Consider the following 18,618-nt stretch of genomic DNA (forward strand, 5'->3'; position numbering starts at 1 on the left):
AGAGCATGAGCTGGGAAAGGGGCAGAGGGAGAGGGGGAGAGTCTCAAGCAGATGCCATGCTGAGCATGGAGGCTGATGTGGGGCTCAATATCATGACCTGAGATCATAACCTCAAAACCAAGGCAAAACCAAGAGCTGGACCCTTAACCAAGTGAACCACCCCGGCATCTCTACCATGGCTACTTTGACTCTTAGATTGCAAAAAGTTAAACGCGATTCAGAAAAGAAATGATGTCATCTTGAATAAAGGTGGGAAAAGGAAGAAAATGGACAGAACCATAAAAAATAATGCTGTTGGATACAACCTATAGAACTTTCTATTGGAGTGGCATTAGTAAAGGAGGGGTTACAAAGGACTCCATTTGGGTGTGCTTTGTGTGTTTGTGTGTGTATGTGTCCTTGATCTATCATGTAATTGATAAGCCTGTTTACTGAGCTGGATAGAGGTAGAAGAAATAAACAAACAAATTTTCTCCCTTTGGGAGAAAAAAAAAAGGGGGGAGAAATCAATGATTTTGACACACTGTGCCTTAGAAGCCAATTAGATAAACGTGGAATCAAAAGCAAAGAACTGAATATGGGTGCAGAGTTCAAGCTCAAGAACAGCAAATATGTATTTAAGATGCATCAGCCTAAATTTAAGGTTGTGTGGATAGCATGGTTTCCTCTGGGAGACAACTGCAGGAGAAAGGTGAAATGCTGGGTACTGCGGCCCTCCACCCTTTGAGCCTAAAGCATGTCGGCATCGGTATAAGACCAGGTGGTAGCACAAGGGGAGGAAGACGCAAGGTGGGAGGCAAAGTGGGAATGGGTGGCACAGAAGCCAAGGAAGGAGACTGTTTCACGTGAACATTATAGTAAATCCTATTAAGAGGCTGAGTGAGGTTAGTAAGGGTTGATTGGATTTGGGAAGATAGACAGCATTAGCTAACATGAAAAGAATGGTTTCAATAAAATATAAATGTTTTGTTTTTGTTTTTGTTTTTAACAGTGGATTCAAAGTATATTGAATGTGAATGTATGAAGCCCAAGAGTCCAGGAAACACAATGCCATATCTCTCCTGGGTGCAATGTGTTAACAGACTATGTAGAACATGGTGCTAAGATATTAATAACATCATGCAGGTCCAAACTGTAGAGCATCCAAGGAAATGCCATTCAGTGAAAAGAACACCTTAAAGAGCTAAAATATAACAACCCTTGCAACTGTGTGATCAAAACAAGAAACAGACCATTTTGCATAGACTGTTCTAATAATAACTATATGTTAATTGAAGAAAGCTGAACACAAAGAAGGAATTTAAACAGGAAGAGGTAGAGGTATAAAGCAAATCCGATTCAGAGAAAAGACAGGAGATCCAGACACTGCAGAGAAGTGGGAAAGAGCAAGGTCATTGGGCTTTCCCAAAGCATTAAGTCCTGGTACCCTGAAACTGATCTTGGCTTGAGTTCCTATCACAAAAAATCCTTCTCGTACTATCAGAGTCCTTGATGCTTCTCCCTCTGCCCCTCATCGCACCTGTCCTCTCAATCTCTCAAATAAATGAATAAATAAACAAATAAATAAATAAAACCTTAAAAACAAAACAAAACAACAATCAGAGGCAAGGGCAAAACTAAACAAAACAAGGCTTCAGAAGTGGTTTTGATCAGTCTGGAAATACCAGCATTAAAGAGAGGTGCATTATAGATCATCTAAAAAGTACATAGTTTAATAATTTTATGAGAGAGAAACAGTGAGATATCTTAGATCTGGCTGCAGAAGTGGGTGGTGATTTTCAGACCACGTTCTATTGGCTACTAGACTAGCAAGAGCAAAAGAGAAAGAGAAGCTTCCTGTTGTAGCTTGTACATAAAAAACAGAAAGAATTTCTTTCCTTCAGCCATACGTTAATGCTCTAGTCAACATGACTGCCCCTACACATACTGTTACACTTGAATAAGAAGAGCTTGCTTTATTTATTTATTTTTAGAATTTATTTATTTATTTAACAGAGATCACAAGCAGGTAGAGAGGCAGGCAGAGAGAGGGGGGAAGCAGGCTCCCTGCTGAGCAGAGATGCCCTCCCCCCCCATGCGGGACTCCATCCCAGGACACTGAGATCATGACCTGAGCCGAAGGCAGAGGCTTAACCCATCGAGGCACCGAGGCGCCCAAAGAGCTTACTTTAAGATAAAATATACTTAGATGAGGAATGAAGGTCGGTTTAATCATATCATCTACTAAGCCAGTGAGAAATTGTCACTATTCTCTTTGTGGCAGCAGTGGCTCGAGGTGCATTTTCAAAGGCTAATATACAGATAGGCTCTTGAACATACATAGAAAAGAAAGAAGAATGTGTTGGGGCCTTTATCAAGAACAAAATTCCTGATTTTCTGATACTATAGAGACAACAACCTCTTAAGGACACTGAAAAACATTTGTATTCTTTTTCTCTGTCTACGAGATGTACCTCCTGGTCTTGATTGATTCAGAATGCAAAGATGAACTCTATGGAAATTTGTCTCTACAACAGATCCAGCATATGTGTGAAAATGCTATTAAGCAATAAAGAAATTAACACAGGTTTGTAAACCAAGTAAATGTGATGCTTATAAATCTTTAAACCACTTCTAAGCTCCATGACTTAATGTATCACCTCTTTGAACCTCCTTTGTAAGCAAAATGCAGATATGACCCACATCTTCATTTTACTGTGAGGATTAAGTGAGGTAATATTTGAAAGCATTTTATGGTGAAGTATCAAATGATGAGCCTTCATGGATAAATATCATTTGCTTTATTGTCTTTTAGAAAGGTTTTTTTCTCTTGGAAACCTTGAGTGTATTTTGATAGGAAAGTTCACAAATAGTAAGTGCTGTTTTTTTGTTTGCTAGTTCTTTTCTGTTTTGTTTTCCTGGAAAAATGTTGTAAACACAATAGGATCTGAATAAGGATTATTATTGAGTGAACAAGAGTCTCCATATAAATAGCATGAACTACTGTTTGTTTCTAAAAAAATCTATCAGAAAAATGAAATTATCTGTAATTCTTTATTGGGTGCATACAAGTCATTTTTATTTGGAAACTACATGAGAATAAAGCTCTTTTGCTTTCACCATTATGTCATAGGTGTATGACTTTGCCTTAGAAGTGAATTAATAAACTAATCAATCATTCAACAAATATAAAGAACCTGTTGATATCTATTATGAAATTAATTAAGGCACTCCATAGTAGCTTTTACTTCTTTTATATCCATTTTGGTAGAAATAATCAAGCCAATAAGTCATCATATTTCACTTAAAGCAGTATGGTTCCAGATAGACACAATTTTTTATGGGTTACTAATATCCTTCATACATATTCCTAATATTGTATTTGAAATTTGTTAGTTTAGGAAACAAACTTCTTTTTTTTAAGAGTAAGTTCTTAGCTTACTTTCTTCTGTCATTGAGAGATACCTAAACACGGAAAAAAGGACAGATTAATTTATACTTCCCACGGTATTTCACTGAACTCATTATTCTGGATATAATTTTAAGATGTAATACAGTGATACTCGATCGTATACCTAGTTGATTTCTGGAACCAATCTATAGGCATATGTGGACCAAACGGTTATTATCACAGAGGAAATGTCGAGGCAGATACAAGGCTACTCTAATATGATGACTATGACACACCATTAGATCCTTACCAGCACTCTATGTTCACTGCATTCTGCATGAAACAATCAACTAAGTGACAACCTATATTAAATGCTATTTGGGAAATTATATGGTCGATGATCAATAAGATGCTCTCTGTGAGGAATTGGTAATCTTGTGGCTATCTAGAGTAAATGCAATTAAGTTTGTGCCAGCTCAGATTTGTCCGGTAGTCCTCAAGGGCCCTCTACCTGGACCAGTTTCCTATGCAAACATTACCTAATTTCATACTGGCACATGCATGGACCCATTTAGCATCAGAGACCTTCTTGCAATGTTGCCATTGTAACTTGTAATTCTGGATTATCATTTTTATTCCTACAGTTACTCTCTTTTCTGTCATACAACATATCCATCATCTCTTATTTCTGGTAAATATGTATTAACCCAATAAGTAAAGAGAAAATGTATTACCCTGAAATATGATGAAAATTCATTATTCAAATTAGAATTTATGGATCAACAAATATGCAGTCAAGTTATGGTCAGAGCAAACAGTCAATCCTAATAATGATTCCCTTTATTCAAGTATTTTCCTTAACAGAAGAAACTTTAAATGAATCACCCGGTTCATCATTTGGCATTCAATTTCCCTTTGATTATGTAGCTAGAAACTCAAGATAATTATTAGTCATGTTAAAGTGCGCTGGAACGTTATTTTTCATTTCAGTAATAAAATTTCAGTCCGCAGAGGCACCTATTATTTTCATTATACTCTGTTCATTTCACTATAAGAAATTAATTTAGAACTTATGTAATGGAAATCTATTTTTACAGTGAATTACCTAGAGAAACATCAGTTGGCTTAAAGTATAGGAGGCCTCTTTCAGTCGCCACACTTCAGATGCTTGTAGATACAGAATGTGAGTGGCAAAGAGAATTTATTTGAGATTTTGCCTCCCAAACAGCAGCTTTTATAAGTTTTACTGACTATGATCAATAGATGGGCTAAAGTTTAATCAATATACACCCTGTGGGATATTACAGCAACTTAGCCTCATCTTTAATTTAACAAAAAGTCACACACCTGCAGTATAGCTTAGATTTACTAAATGATTTAAGGTTCCCTTAGCTGACTTTGGGAATGCAATTTACTCCACAATCCATGTCTCCAGAAAATAATCTTTCTGAAAACAACAAGAACAACAACAACAAACAGAAAAACATAAGGACCGCTTGCCACCAGATAGGGTGTATTGTGCTCAATAAAATGGGCAGCACATAGATCACACAGATATTTTAGAAGCTTTTAAACTTCCGGAACCAAAATCCTGATCCAGTGAAACAAAAATTATCCATGCCTCTAAGTAACTAAGATATCACAAATGCTACTGCTCCTGAGTTCTAGAATGCTATGGAACCATGTTAAGCAAGTACCATTTCTTTCCAAAAACTACATGCAAGCTATTTGGGTGTTTAGTTTCCAGTCAGTAGACTGGCAAAGCGTCACTAAGCCAGAGTTTATGTATTCATTTCAGGACTCAATGAGTTATGCATGTTAACTCAGAAAATGAGTTCTTCTTCTGGGATCAGGACTGTGATTTGGAGTGGGTACCACCACACGCGAGGCTGTCAGAGAAATATGACCCCAAAGTGGGAAAAAAAAAAAAAAATCTGCCAGAGTTTTTGTACCTTTATTGAAGCCTTAATAATAAGGTCATAATAAGTGACCTTAATAATTGAGTGACCTTAATAATAAGGTCACTTAATAAAGTGACCACATTCTCACCCAGTCTCTACGATTAGTTAGCTGTGTGAGTTACTCAGCCTTCTCGGTCTAAGATATCAGCATCTTTATAAGAACAGGGCTGTCTCAGAGGCACCTGGGTGGTGTGGTCAGTTAAGTGTCTGCCTTTGGCTCAGGTCATGATCCCAGAATCCTGGGATCAAGTCTAGCATCAGGCTCCCTGCTGAGCCTTCTCTCTCTCCCTCTACCCCTCCCCCACCCCCGCTCATGCTCTCTCTCTCTAATGAATAAATTAAAAAATCTTAAAAAACAAAAAAGAACAGAGTTGCCTCCATCATCTTTCAGGCCCTTCACATTCTCGAATATTATATTCACATGACATTTTACAGTTATTAGTCAATGTAAATGTGCTAACCGTATATAATATGATACAAAACACTAGTCATAGACAAAGACTTCTGGCTTTAAATGGGAACCTGCTTTCTCTATCTCTGCCCTATTTGCATCAAATGTCTCAATGTCTCTAATGAATTATGTCCTCTTTTTTTTTTTTTTTAGGCTTTTATTTGTCAGAGAGCGAGAGAGAGCACAAGCAGTAGGAGCAGCAGGCAGAGGGAGAATCAGGCTCCCTGTCGAACAAGGAGCCCAATGCTGGACTTCATCCCAGGACCCCGAGATGGTGACCTGAGCCGAAGGCAGACGCTTAACTGACTGAGCCACCCAGGAGTCCCAAGTCGTTTCCTTTGTACCAGAAGACTATGATAGTTTTGATGAAGGCAGATTAAGACTTGGTATTACGGATCCAATTAAGATCTTCTTGACTAACAATGAAAAAACTTTTACTAAATAAATTTTGTCTATAGAATAAAAACTCATTATGTATCAGATGATATCTTTTACATGAATATATTTGAGATATATCTCCTGGTAAGTTTTCATCTTCCTTTCAAGAATAGGAATCTTGAATGCAAACCTTTTAAATATTTGTTTTTACACTACTTTGCAACTTTGCAACATGACCTTGTCATTATTTTGAAATATTTTTAATTGTTTGCTGTTATGGCATTCAAAATTAATGCAATATGCCTAACTCCCGTCTCATCATGAGCTACATGAAAATTCAGAAATGCACAGGAAAAACAAGTATATCATGACAGATGTAGTGAATACACTATAAGTGTTTACTCAGTGGAACTATAGCTAAACTCAAACAGATGGAACCAAACACTTCTAATTATCTGGAACTAGTCATCATCATCATCTTCTTCTTCTTCTTCTTTTTAAATATATTTTAGAAAGGTTTTTTTTTATTTTGGCATATATTTCTAAATCTGATCACAATTTTATATATTATGTTAGCTTGTAAATAGGCTATTGTTCCTAAATAGTGTCATGATGAACATTTGACACAAGTATGCACCATATTTATTATTTCCTCTGATTGTTTTGAGTTTATTATACAAAGAAAACATTAAAAATCTTGACAATAAGAAAATGTATAGATAAAATCATATTATGAACCACAGCAGAAAAGAAGTAAAGATGGGGGAAATACTTAGTAATATAATTTATAGTAAAGCCTTTCATCCTATGAAAAATACTGAGGACTTCAATGGTTTTCTTTTTGTTGTAATAAATCAAGTAGTATATGTCTTAGACTTTACAGTATGAAGAGACTCTAAAATTAAGAACAGTTTTGCTCTTGAGATGCTAGAGTTAAAATGAGACTTGACCTTCAGATCCCTTGTCCCAGTGTATGAAAGACATCGACACGAATACAAGATCCCGGGGACTGGCATTTAATTAATGGCTTCCTAAACATGCAAAATGGTCATCTGCTTCCTACTTTATGATATGTGACTTTTGTAAATGCAGCTTTTATTGTTGTTGTCATTGTTTGTTAAGATATACGAGAGGCAGCAGAATGTTGCTAAAAACAGGGTTTTGGGGGAAAAGTAAAAACAGATCTCAAATCTGAATCACTTTATCACTAAGGAAACTGGGCCAAATTACTTAACTTTCTGAGCCCTCAATTCTTCATCTGTAGAATGGGATGAGTAATATAGACACTTTAGAGTTCTCACAGGACTTTTTGGCATGCTGTATAAAGCCCTTGGCCCACAGACCAAGCTATGAACAACCACTATTTTTAAGTCACTTTCTAGAAAGCCCTCTAGCTTCTCATGTCCAGCATAGGATTGCTCATCCCTCAGTGCTACAGGAAATTCCTGAATTCCATTTGTAATACACCAGCAAGTGAGTGCAGTCTGTTGAAATCAAGGTTTTCTTCAATGCTAGTAAATAGCTTGGTTCTGACTTTATTTTCAAAATAAAAGGTGATGATTACATTGCTGCAATTTGCACATTCTTGTTTGGAGTTAAAAGAGACAGAAGCTAAACCTGGTATGCTCTTAGAAATCTGAGGAATCTTACTAATAGTTTAGAAAATTGAAACACAAAGACTGAAGTCAGAAAGCTTTGCACAAATGCCTGTTAAGACTCAAATTCCCTTTCATTATCAATTCTGCAAACTTGCAGTTAATTGTATTTCAGGGCACATTGCAAGGTACATCTTTTCAAAGTACGTTTCCTTAATTAGTACAAACATTTGGTCCCTGAGAAGGTGGAAGTATAGCTAGCTTTTCTGTTTGTTAATGTTTTCTGTTTTTTATTCACTGTTTACACCTAGAGGCCCCTGTGAATGACACATTTTTATTAAAATCAAGAGTAAATATTATGTAAATTATGCTCCCAAACAGCAGCTATAGAGTATAGTGATTTGAAGGCAGCACTGGAAGGATTCATTTTAGTTTTCTAACCAAAACAAAATAAAAAGGATAATGCATTTGCTAATGGATTTGTAGGTCTCTTTATTAGCCTTAGGAGATAATATACCAATCATCTTTGCATCCCAGAAACTGGGAGAATGTATGTAACATAGCAGGTGTTCAATTAAAAATTTCTAATAACATGGAGCTATCAATATCATGGGACAATCAATTATATATAAATAGTTTATTTTATTAAATGAACGGTAGATGTTGAAACATCCACATGGCTGTGCAAGAATGTGAAACATACACAGTGGTGTGTAATCCTCACAAATGTATTTTCAGGATTTCTGTCCATGAAAATAATTAGTCCTCTGGTTTTACCAATGGACAACCCAGTTCTGTTTGCTCTGTGTCAGGGTTTCCCATTTTCAGCATTATCGATATTTTGGACCAGCGACTTCTTTGTTGTCTAAACATTTAAATTGTATGATGTTCTAGCACCATCCCTGGCCTTGACCCAGAGATGATAATATTTCTCCCTCAGTTGTGACAACCAAACTTCTCTTGAGATACTGCCAAATATCCTCTGGTGTGTGTGTGGTGGTGTCCTTGGGTAAAAATCACTGTTCTTTGTGGAATAAGAGTTTTTTGTGTATGTTGGGATAGATAGAATAACACGGAAAGAAGTTTGTGTCTGATCTCAATTTTTCCTCCCTTTGGTCTACCATTTTAGACTGGTAATTGTAGATACAATTTTTAGAACTAGTCTTCTTCTTCTCCTTTTTTGTTTTTTAAAATATTTTAGAAAGATTTTTTTTTTAAAATTTTGGCAAATATTTCTAAATCTGATCATAGCATTTTTAGAATGTGTTATGTTGTAAAATATATATTGCAGGATACATCTTTAATACCAAATTTAAGTTTTCAAAAGAAACTCATCATTATCTATCAAATATTTCACATCAAACTAAGAGTATGAATTATTCTTCTCAAAGTGTATTGTCTCCTTTTGATTAAGGATGGCCACATTTATGTCTCTTTTACAATGCTATAGTTTTTCACATTGTTAGAAGAATTTTACTTATTATTATGTGCCAAAAATATTGCTGAAATATGGCATTCTATGGAATAATGAAGCATAGAGGGCTTCTCCTTCATTTGATAACTAAACATATTGACTTATATTTCTATCCTTTAATCAGAGATCAATTTCTGTAGCTGGGTTTTTGCATATTATACTGTATAGTTTGCCTATCCTGAAACTTCAAAAAATGCTTAAATCTTGCTGTAAGTGTGACAGAGGGGTCACAAATTGACAAGGTGTTGTTTTTATATTCACAGATGGAATAGGATGGTTGAATATACACATTAGTGCACAGAAAATAGTTTCTGTCAATGCACAAGTACAGCAGGCATTTCTTTTTAAACTGAAATAATAATGCTTATATAAAAGAAAATTGAAACCTGTTATAAACTTAACATAGATACCAAGGAGAATATTTGCCATAATTGCTTTTTTTTTTTAAGGATAATAAATGAAGAATCTGAGAATAAGGACTTGATAGGAAAAAGCAGGCAAATTTGTTAAAGATTTCAAACTTTCTAGGGCCTTGGGATTATCAAAGGGTATAAACACAAGGTAAATAAAGAGCCTTGTCTATGCATCAAACATTTGATTTGTATCATCACTGAGGGAAAAAAAGAAAAAGAAAACACCTTTCTGATCATGCAAAAAAAGTTTTCATTATCACTACTGCATGACATACCATGATAAAAAATATTGAGCATTTACTGACTGTGCTTGGCATATTATATCAATTTAAATTAATTCTATCAACGTATTTACACAACATCATTATTCCTTGATCATATATTTGAGATTCAGCAAGCTTGATTAACTAAAAGATGGTACAGTTAGTAGGTTAAGAAAACAGAATTCCCACCCTGATCTTCCCATCTTTAGGAATTTAGTACTGCTCTAAGTAGCACTCTCTGCTTCCTTGGACAAGTTAAAATTTATAGAGGGACTACTAGGTGCAGGCAACTCTACTTAGCATTTCATGAACATTGCTTGATGCATTCTCACAATAACACTCAGAGATAGATATTATTATTATTATTATCATTACAGATAAAGGTAAATGATTTCCTAAATGCACATAACTACTGTAACAGAACCAGGAGGCAGAGATGAGTATAATTCCAAAATCATTAGTTTGTACTATAGCTATATTCCTATCACTAAGGACTCAAAATTCTCTAGTTTATAGTTAAATATTTCTACATAAGTTTTCCATTCAATTACACTCACATTTATTAAGTCAAATAAAAAATATAATCTATGTGGTCAACAATATACAATTGATCCATGAAACACACAGGATTTAGAGGTGTTGATCTCCTCAACCCACATAATGCAGAAAACCCACGTATAAATTTTGACTCACCAAAAACTTAAATACTAAGCCTATTGGAAGCCTTACCAATAACATAAATGGTTGATTACCTTATATTTCAAATTTTATATATATTAGGTACTGTATTCTTACACTAAAGTAAGTTAGGGAAAAGAAATTATTATTAAGAAAGTCATAAGGAGGGGCGCCTGGGTGGGTCAGTGGGTTGGAGCCTCTGCCTTGGGCTCGGGTCATGGTCCCAGGGTCCTGGGATCGACCCCCATGTCGGGCTCTCTGCTCAGCGGGGAGCCTGCTTCCTCCTCTCTTTCTCTGCCTACTTGTTATCTCTGTCTGTCAAATAAATAAATAAAAATTTTAAAAAAGTCATAAGGAAGAGAAAAAATATTTGCAGTACTATTATTAAAAAATCCATGTATTATAAGGAAAAATCCACGCGTTACAAGCAGATCTGTGCAGTTCAAGGTCATGCTATTGACCATCAATGGCATTGAAGGAGATAGCTACATGCATTCTAAATTTGACAGAAACCCATCGCTACAATACTCAGCCAACAACTCAATTAATATTCTAATTTAATCACCTTAATAAAAATAACGTGGAAATAAAATATTTCACGTTTTATTTTATTCATTTTGAATTATTGTGAGAGGCAATAAGAAACTTTATATGTCTACAAGATTAAGACATACCATACCTTACTAAGCTATTAGCACTGTCAGGATCTTGTGCCAAAACTGTGCCAACGACAGTCCCGATTTTGGCATTTTCGTACACTTCCATGACATAGGAAGGCATGGAAAAGAGGGGTGGTTCATCCACATCTCCAACAATGATCTTCAACATGGTAGCATCTTTAAAAGGACCCAAGTGAGAAAAGCGGAAATCAAGATGTGTATTTGCTCCTTCTATGGTGAGAGTGTATGATTTCTTTTTCTCATAGTTCAGTGGCTGTTGGGAAAAAATATATAAAATTTCCAATATTATGACTGCCATTACATTTCAAACATCTTTTTGCATTTTTTAAAACAAACAAATGCAGATAGATTTAAGTCAATCTATTTTCATTTGTCAATAGACTAGGAAGTTTGTCTTCACAATAACATCTAAGTCAAAAACCATAAAAACTCAAGTCTGAATCAACTGTAATTTTTCAAAGATATAAACATGATGATAACTAGGAACAAAAAAATATTTCTTAGAGACCAAAAAATACTGCCTTTTGGAGACTCAGTTTCTAGTAACTTCTGTCTTCTCTTCAGTTTGCATTAGCAATCTTAAAAATACTTGGTACAAATTTTTTTAACCTTTAAAAATAGATTTTTGTTTTGCATTTAAACAATTTATGTTCTATCACTGATTTTTTTTTTTAAATCTATCATTATCTTACTTTCACCTTGCTGGTTTTAAACTTTGTACTGTATTTTACAATCTGATAAGCTTTTAAATTTTCAATTCAACAACATTTCCTTAAACACTTCGTAAAATATACAAACTTCCGAATCTCACGTTTATTGTTTTACTTTTATTTTGTTTTCCTGGTAATACCATTTTATGTATTTGTTTTGTTTTCATATTCTTTAATATAATGTTTTTAACTACTTTATTTTTAAAATTATCTTTTTTTAATTTATACCATTTGCTATTTAGCTTTGAGTCCATATTAAATGTTTCCCATAATCCTTTTAATTTTTGTCTTAATCTTTAAAGTAATCCAACCAATTTTTTTTTGTGTGTGTGTGTGTTAACAATATAGGTCAGAAGTCATGGATTTGACTTAAAATAATGAATAAAGTCATCCAAGTGTTTTGCCTGAAGGAATATATGGTCTAATATAGGATATAACACAGTAGATATTTATATCACTGTACTTAATGCCATAAGAATATTAGATATTATGAAAATACTGAGGATACAGAATCAGAAATAGGAGTCCCTGTAAACAGCGAGGTATTATTTCTAAGATAGAGTACTTTTTCATATAACTAAATGTATATGTTACACTTGATGCATATAATAGACTCTATGACCTAAAATGAGCTCAGATTAAGGATTAACAATGTCAAAAATTTTCATAGTGATGTTGGTGCAAAGGATCCAGACATCAGCCTTTTCAGAGCCTGGTGAAATATCCATTGATGCTGGTATTTCCTGATTAATATCTATGAGAAAAACAGAATATTTTTTCATTCCTGTATCTGCCACTAATTTTACACTAGAATTCTCCAGTCTTGCAGCTTTCTTTCTTGAAAGATCAGAGAATGATTGCTTCCTAAGAAGGAACTCAGATGGTTTCCTTTGCACTAAGAGCCAAGGAGAAGCTCATTAGAACGAGTGTCCTTGGCGCCTGGGTGGCTCAGTTGGTTAAGCAACTGCCTTCCGCCCAGGTCATGATCCTGGAGTCCTGGGATCAAGTCCCACATCGGGCTCCCTGCTCAGTGGGGAGTCTGTTTCTCTTTCTGACCTTCTGCCCTCTCATACTCGCTCTCTCTCTCTCAAGTAAATAAATAAAATCTTAAAAAAAAATTTAAAAAGAAAGAAAAAGTGTCTTTAAAAACAGAACGATCACTCCTACTGATGATTACTTCCCTTATTTCTTCTGAACTACCTTGGAAAATTGGTCTTCCTAGAGACTGAAGATGGCATAAAAGGAAAAACAATTATTTAATTTCCAAATGAAATATTAAGAACCTAGAACCTATCATATATCTCAGGGACATGGATGAGTCTGGGCCATTGCAATTTTTTTTAAGTTTTTAGAAAACAAAATAAAAATGTCAAAAAAAAGTTAAAGACTCAAATTCATAAACGTAGACCATACACACACACACACACACACACACACAAACACACATATGTATATATACACATACAAATTTATATATGACAAAATACTGTATATTTTACATTTATTTTAAAGAAGGGTTGATTAGTTCTGAAGTTTATGACTCCATCAGTTGGGAATCATTTCTTTCTGAGGGAATTTAAAATATAAAATAAAAAAGGATAAAATTATCCTTTTTCCTTCCTTGACTTATCTCCTTGATATTAGTAAATAAGAAGCTGTGTCTTGGGGCACCTGGGTGGCTCAGTGGGTTAAGCTTCTGCCTTCAGCTCAGGTTGTAATCTCAGAGTCCTGGGATCGAGTCCCACATTAGGCTCTCTGCTCGGCAGGGAGCCTGTTTCCTCCTCTCTCTCTTTCTGCTTGCCTCTCTGCCTACTTGTGATCTCTCTCTGTCAAATAAATAAAAAATCTTAAAAAAAAAAGAAAAAGAAAAAGCATTTATGTCTTTGACTAATTCAGCAAATCTCATCCAAATTTAAATAGCCTATTCTAGAAACAGTATTCACTTAAGCCAGGTATTTTATTTATGGAAAGCAACACTCTTGGCAGGTTTACCATATGTTTAGATCAATGTAATTTTTTAAAGTCAACCAGCTGCATCTGGGGAACTTTATAATGATTAAGGTTTTTCTCTTTGAACTTGTGCGTAGGAGACCTTAAAAATAAAACAAAACAAATACCCCAAAAGCAAAACAGGATTTGTTTACTAGTAATGCTTAACATCTCTTTTTCACTGTAACACAGGATTTCAAAAGTCATCTCCATTTATTCATTGGTGTAGGCTTTTACATCTTTGTGACTCTCAGTGAAATTTGTAGAGACAATTTTGGCCACCTCTACACCATCAAATATTATTATCAAGCTGTGCTTTCAATATGACAGGCGTCTCTTGATTTGTTTAAGCAGGTCCCTTGGCAACATAGATGTCATTTATCTTAACACTAGCCTACCTACTGCTAAGGTACAGGCTGTTTATGCAGACACATGGTTTCATGCTTATGATTATCTAATATATATTTAACTACACCAAGGCAGGGATAATCATTTTGTAGGACTTGTTTACCACAAGACGAATGGCAGATGGATGGATTGGAATCCAGCTAGAGCCACCAAGGAATAAGAAGATTCTTTAAATGGAGACAGGGACTTTAGAAGCGAATGAATTAATGGAAATGGAAATATTTAATAGCTTCATTTATGTAGAAAATCTGGCGGTGCTAAATTGCAAGTGCAGAAAAACTGGGAAGAAATTCCACCATTTATTCTTGGACTGTAGGATTATGTATAGCATATAAAGTATGGTAACTTTGTTTTGCGCTAAAACTATAATATAATATCTATAATAATATAGATATTGGGTTAGGATCATTATTTTTGGTACTTCTGTAATTTTGGCAAAACTGTTCAAATGCTCATCATCCACACAGTTTCAATAGATCTTCCAGTAATTCTCTACTAATCATTTAGTCCTGGGAAATTATTTAGAACTCTGCTTATGGGTTACACATTCCATAGCTACCAGATTTTTATTTTAACCTAAAAATAGTATATCAAAAACTTTATACCAGGAATGGTGAAACCTATTCATCTAAAGCCTGATTCTGGTAAGAAGACAGTGAAGGGAAAATGATTAAAAGAAAAAAAATTGAGGGGCACCTGGGTAGTTCAGTCAGTTAAGCATCTGCCTTCAGCTCATGTCATCATCTCTGGGTCCAGGGATCCAGTCCTGTGGCGTGCTCCCTGCTAGTCAGGCTCTCTGCTTGGTGAAGAATCTGCTTCTCCCTCTCCGCTAGCCCCTCCCCCATTTATTCTCTCTCTGTCTCAACTAAATAAATAAAATCTTAAAAAAGAAAGAAAATTCTCTCAGGCTATTACTGAGTTAACTACAGAAAGCAAAAACATGAAATGTCTGGTTGATAGCTTTGCTTTTTAATTTTTATTTTTTAAACAATGCCTGGCTTTGCTTAAAGGTACCCCTGGTTCAAAGTTTTTAAAACACAAAACATGTTTTTCCTGCCTTAAAAATAATGAATCAAAACCAGATAAAGAATAACTCCATACACATGAGGTATTGTTTGTGGACATGATAAGGGGTATATTATAATCAGAGACTGTTCATGAAAATAAGAAATAATTTTTTTCCAGTTCTACATTAAAATGTCAACTGTTCATGCTTTTAGGTCTTTCTGGCTGTTCGCTGACAACATTCAGAAAGAAATTATTAAAACACTCAAGCTGAAGAAAAAAAATGAGCAAAGAGTTCTTCCCTTTAGATTTATCTGAAGATTTTTTGAAAGAGAAGTTGATAATTTGCTAACCCATTATCTACTCCATAAATTCTGCCTCACCAAAATATTTGGTGTGGGGAACAGAAGTTCATAATTTAAATAAAGTTTATTTCATTTGACAAAACTGCAGAACTATTTCAATTTTCTATTTTGGAAAACTGTATGTCTAGATTATTGGTTTAGTGTTTAATAGGTAAGCATAAGACAAAGGTATTCTACTGGAGATTACTAATATAATACTAATGTTCAGGAATAAATATTCCAGGAATATCACCAAATTCTTTTTCATTTATACAGAATTTGCTTTAGGTTTAAATCTCTGCATAAGTTTAGTTGTGATTCAAGCTCTGTGACTTACAAACTACCACATCAGCTCATACTTAACAAATGCTTTGCTTAGTGTTGCCGAATTTAGTGAATTAAAATTATTTTCTGATAGAGTATGTGTCAATTATCACATAGGACATACTTAGTTAAGAAATTACAATTTATTTGAAATTAGAACTTAACTGGGTGTCCTGTGTTTTCTCTAACAATGTTAACCATGATAAATCACGACTATCATAGTTAATAACTAAATATATAAGAAATATAGAATTACCACAAATACAGCATGGATATGTATTGACAACCTTCAACTATAAAAAAGTAAATAAATGAGTATTAACCATATGAAATTGCTGTTGTCAACAACGTATGACATACACAAAAAATAATTTTATACAACTCAGTGTAAGATATTTGTTTTTCTAACATTAAACTATCCAAACATTCCTGGAATAATTACACCTGTGATACGCTCTCTTTTATTGGAATGGTGCTTAGAATGATTCCACAGATACTCAGAAATGAGGTTGCTTAATAATTCTATTGGTCTGTTAGGTTTTTGAGTTAATGCATTCGTTTCTGAGGACTGCCACAGCAGATTACTAAAAAACTAGGTGGATTGACACAACATAAATTTATTCTCTCATGATACTGGGGACAGAGTCTGAAATTTGTCTGGGCTGACCTTTCGCTGGGCTTTAGGGAATATAACCTGCTCCTTAGCTGTCCCAATTTCTGTGACTGCCTTAGCATTCCTGGGGAAGAAGACACCTGAGCATGGTTGGGAACTCAATTCACATTCTAGTTCAACCACTTGTTGGATGAGACCCCAGGTCTGGTGTTCAGAAATTTCCACTCTGCAGCCATGGGCCATAAAGATTTCTTCAGGAAAGACATAGATTTCAGGTAGCTCATGCTACAATCATATTGCTTAGATGATGCATCCCCCAATATAATATTGCCTCATTTTTAATGTTCCAAATTGTTTGCCTGTGATCCCCACATTTAAAGGACAATGCAGTTAAATATAAAGCCCTTGATTCACATTGATTTTGCTTGTATCTGCTACATATTGTTCCATGCATGCCTAAAAGGAATTTCCCATGCAAAGTTTTCTCTGACCCTTCTTCATCTTTGAAAAATTGGCCCTCTTCTCTGTGAGCTCATAACAATTTAAGTAAACCTATACCATGGACATTTGACATCTTATATTATAATAATGTTTCACATCTACTCAGTTTTCTCTAAGAGAAAGAATATTATCTAATTCATCTTCATATTTCAGGTATCTGGCATAATTCCTAGTACATGGGGGATGATGAATAGCTCTTCCTCAAAAACCATGCTACTGCATGGTTTATTTTTGAAGATTGAAAAATTTTTATATTATTTCTAAAAGATGGATAGCTGACACTTATGTGTGACCTAAACAATTAACATGTACTAACTCATTTAATTATCACACTTCTGTAATTTATAATTGTTTCCCACTTACAGATGAGAAAATCGAGGCACGGAAAAGTTCAACTTTTCCAGGAGCTACAAGCAGTAAGTGGTATGCATGGGATTTGACCTCAGGCAGTGCGACTCTTATTTGCTGTGTCCTGAAGCACTATGCTGTATACACTGCCTGAAATTTTTAGTACATAAACAGTGTAATATAACATTCCAATTTGGTGACTGAAGATGAACAGATTTTTAGTGTAATAGAACATCCTCACCATTAAAAAATGCATTTACACATCTTTTCAAGTATTTGCTGTAACACTAAAAATGAATTGATAACTTCATTAACTATAATTTCATTAATTCTGGTTACCAGAACTCGGAGTGCCTTTATAATTTCCTTAATTCACAGACTCACAGAGTTAAGAAACTTAAATGCTTTTCACACAAAATCGTCTCTCTCTTCTGTCCCTGGTAGAAGGACTTATTCTGGTATAATTTTAACTTCCCAGCCACTGGGGCTTCTCTTACTTTTCCTTAATTACTGCTGAATATCCTAATGCAGTTCACTGTCAATGATTTGATTCCAATTTTCATTTTAAATTTTAGTTTCTTAATTTCATCCTATTACTCCTAGTAATTACTTTTACATATCATTGCTCTCTCTAACTTATAAAATAATACTTTTTCCCTCTTTAATATTAACACATTTCACATTACTATAGATAGTTATCATTCCCATCAATCATTTTCCAGCCAGCTCTACATATTTGGGACTTTTTAATTGTTTCTCATTAATCACTTCTATTCTTTATTAAATGGCACTGGTATATTCTTCCACTGGACTTATATAACCAACAGAAGTAGAAAGATACTGAAAACAGCATTCAGCCAAGCTGCTCTATGAATCCATTCTTGTGGGAGTTCAAGAGGGTCCTAAAATTATCTTTTTCATTTTTTCCTTTCTCTCTCACCTTTTTTTTTTTTTTTTTTGTAATTAGAGACTCTTTATGACCCCACCTTGGTCCAGTTTCTATATTCCACTCTCATCTAGGTTTTATAATGCAAGAATGGGTGGATAATAATGGAACTGATAGCAATAATTTAATAGATGCAAACGTAACTTCAATTGTGCCACAAAATGGTT

At 34.6% G+C, this 18,618-nt stretch overlaps 1 protein-coding gene across 4 annotated transcripts in view; it reads right to left on the bottom strand.

Moving 5' to 3' along the window:
- Nucleotides 1-18,618, bottom strand: part of CDH18 (cadherin 18) — a 696,319-nt gene that overhangs the window by 63,673 nt on the left and 614,028 nt on the right. For all 4 annotated transcript variants that reach the window (XM_045082036.1, XM_045082035.1, XM_045082039.1 and 1 more), the window contains exon 7: nucleotides 11,263-11,516. In XM_045082036.1, the coding sequence (XP_044937971.1) occupies nucleotides 11,263-11,516 (254 nt within the window). The remainder of the gene's footprint in view (nucleotides 1-11,262; nucleotides 11,517-18,618) is intronic.

Source organism: Mustela putorius, unplaced genomic scaffold (assembly GCF_011764305.1).
Source record: "Mustela putorius furo isolate JIRA1106 unplaced genomic scaffold, ASM1176430v1.1 tig00000589_pilon_pilon_pilon, whole genome shotgun sequence".
Taxonomy (NCBI): Eukaryota; Metazoa; Chordata; class Mammalia; order Carnivora; family Mustelidae; genus Mustela; species Mustela putorius.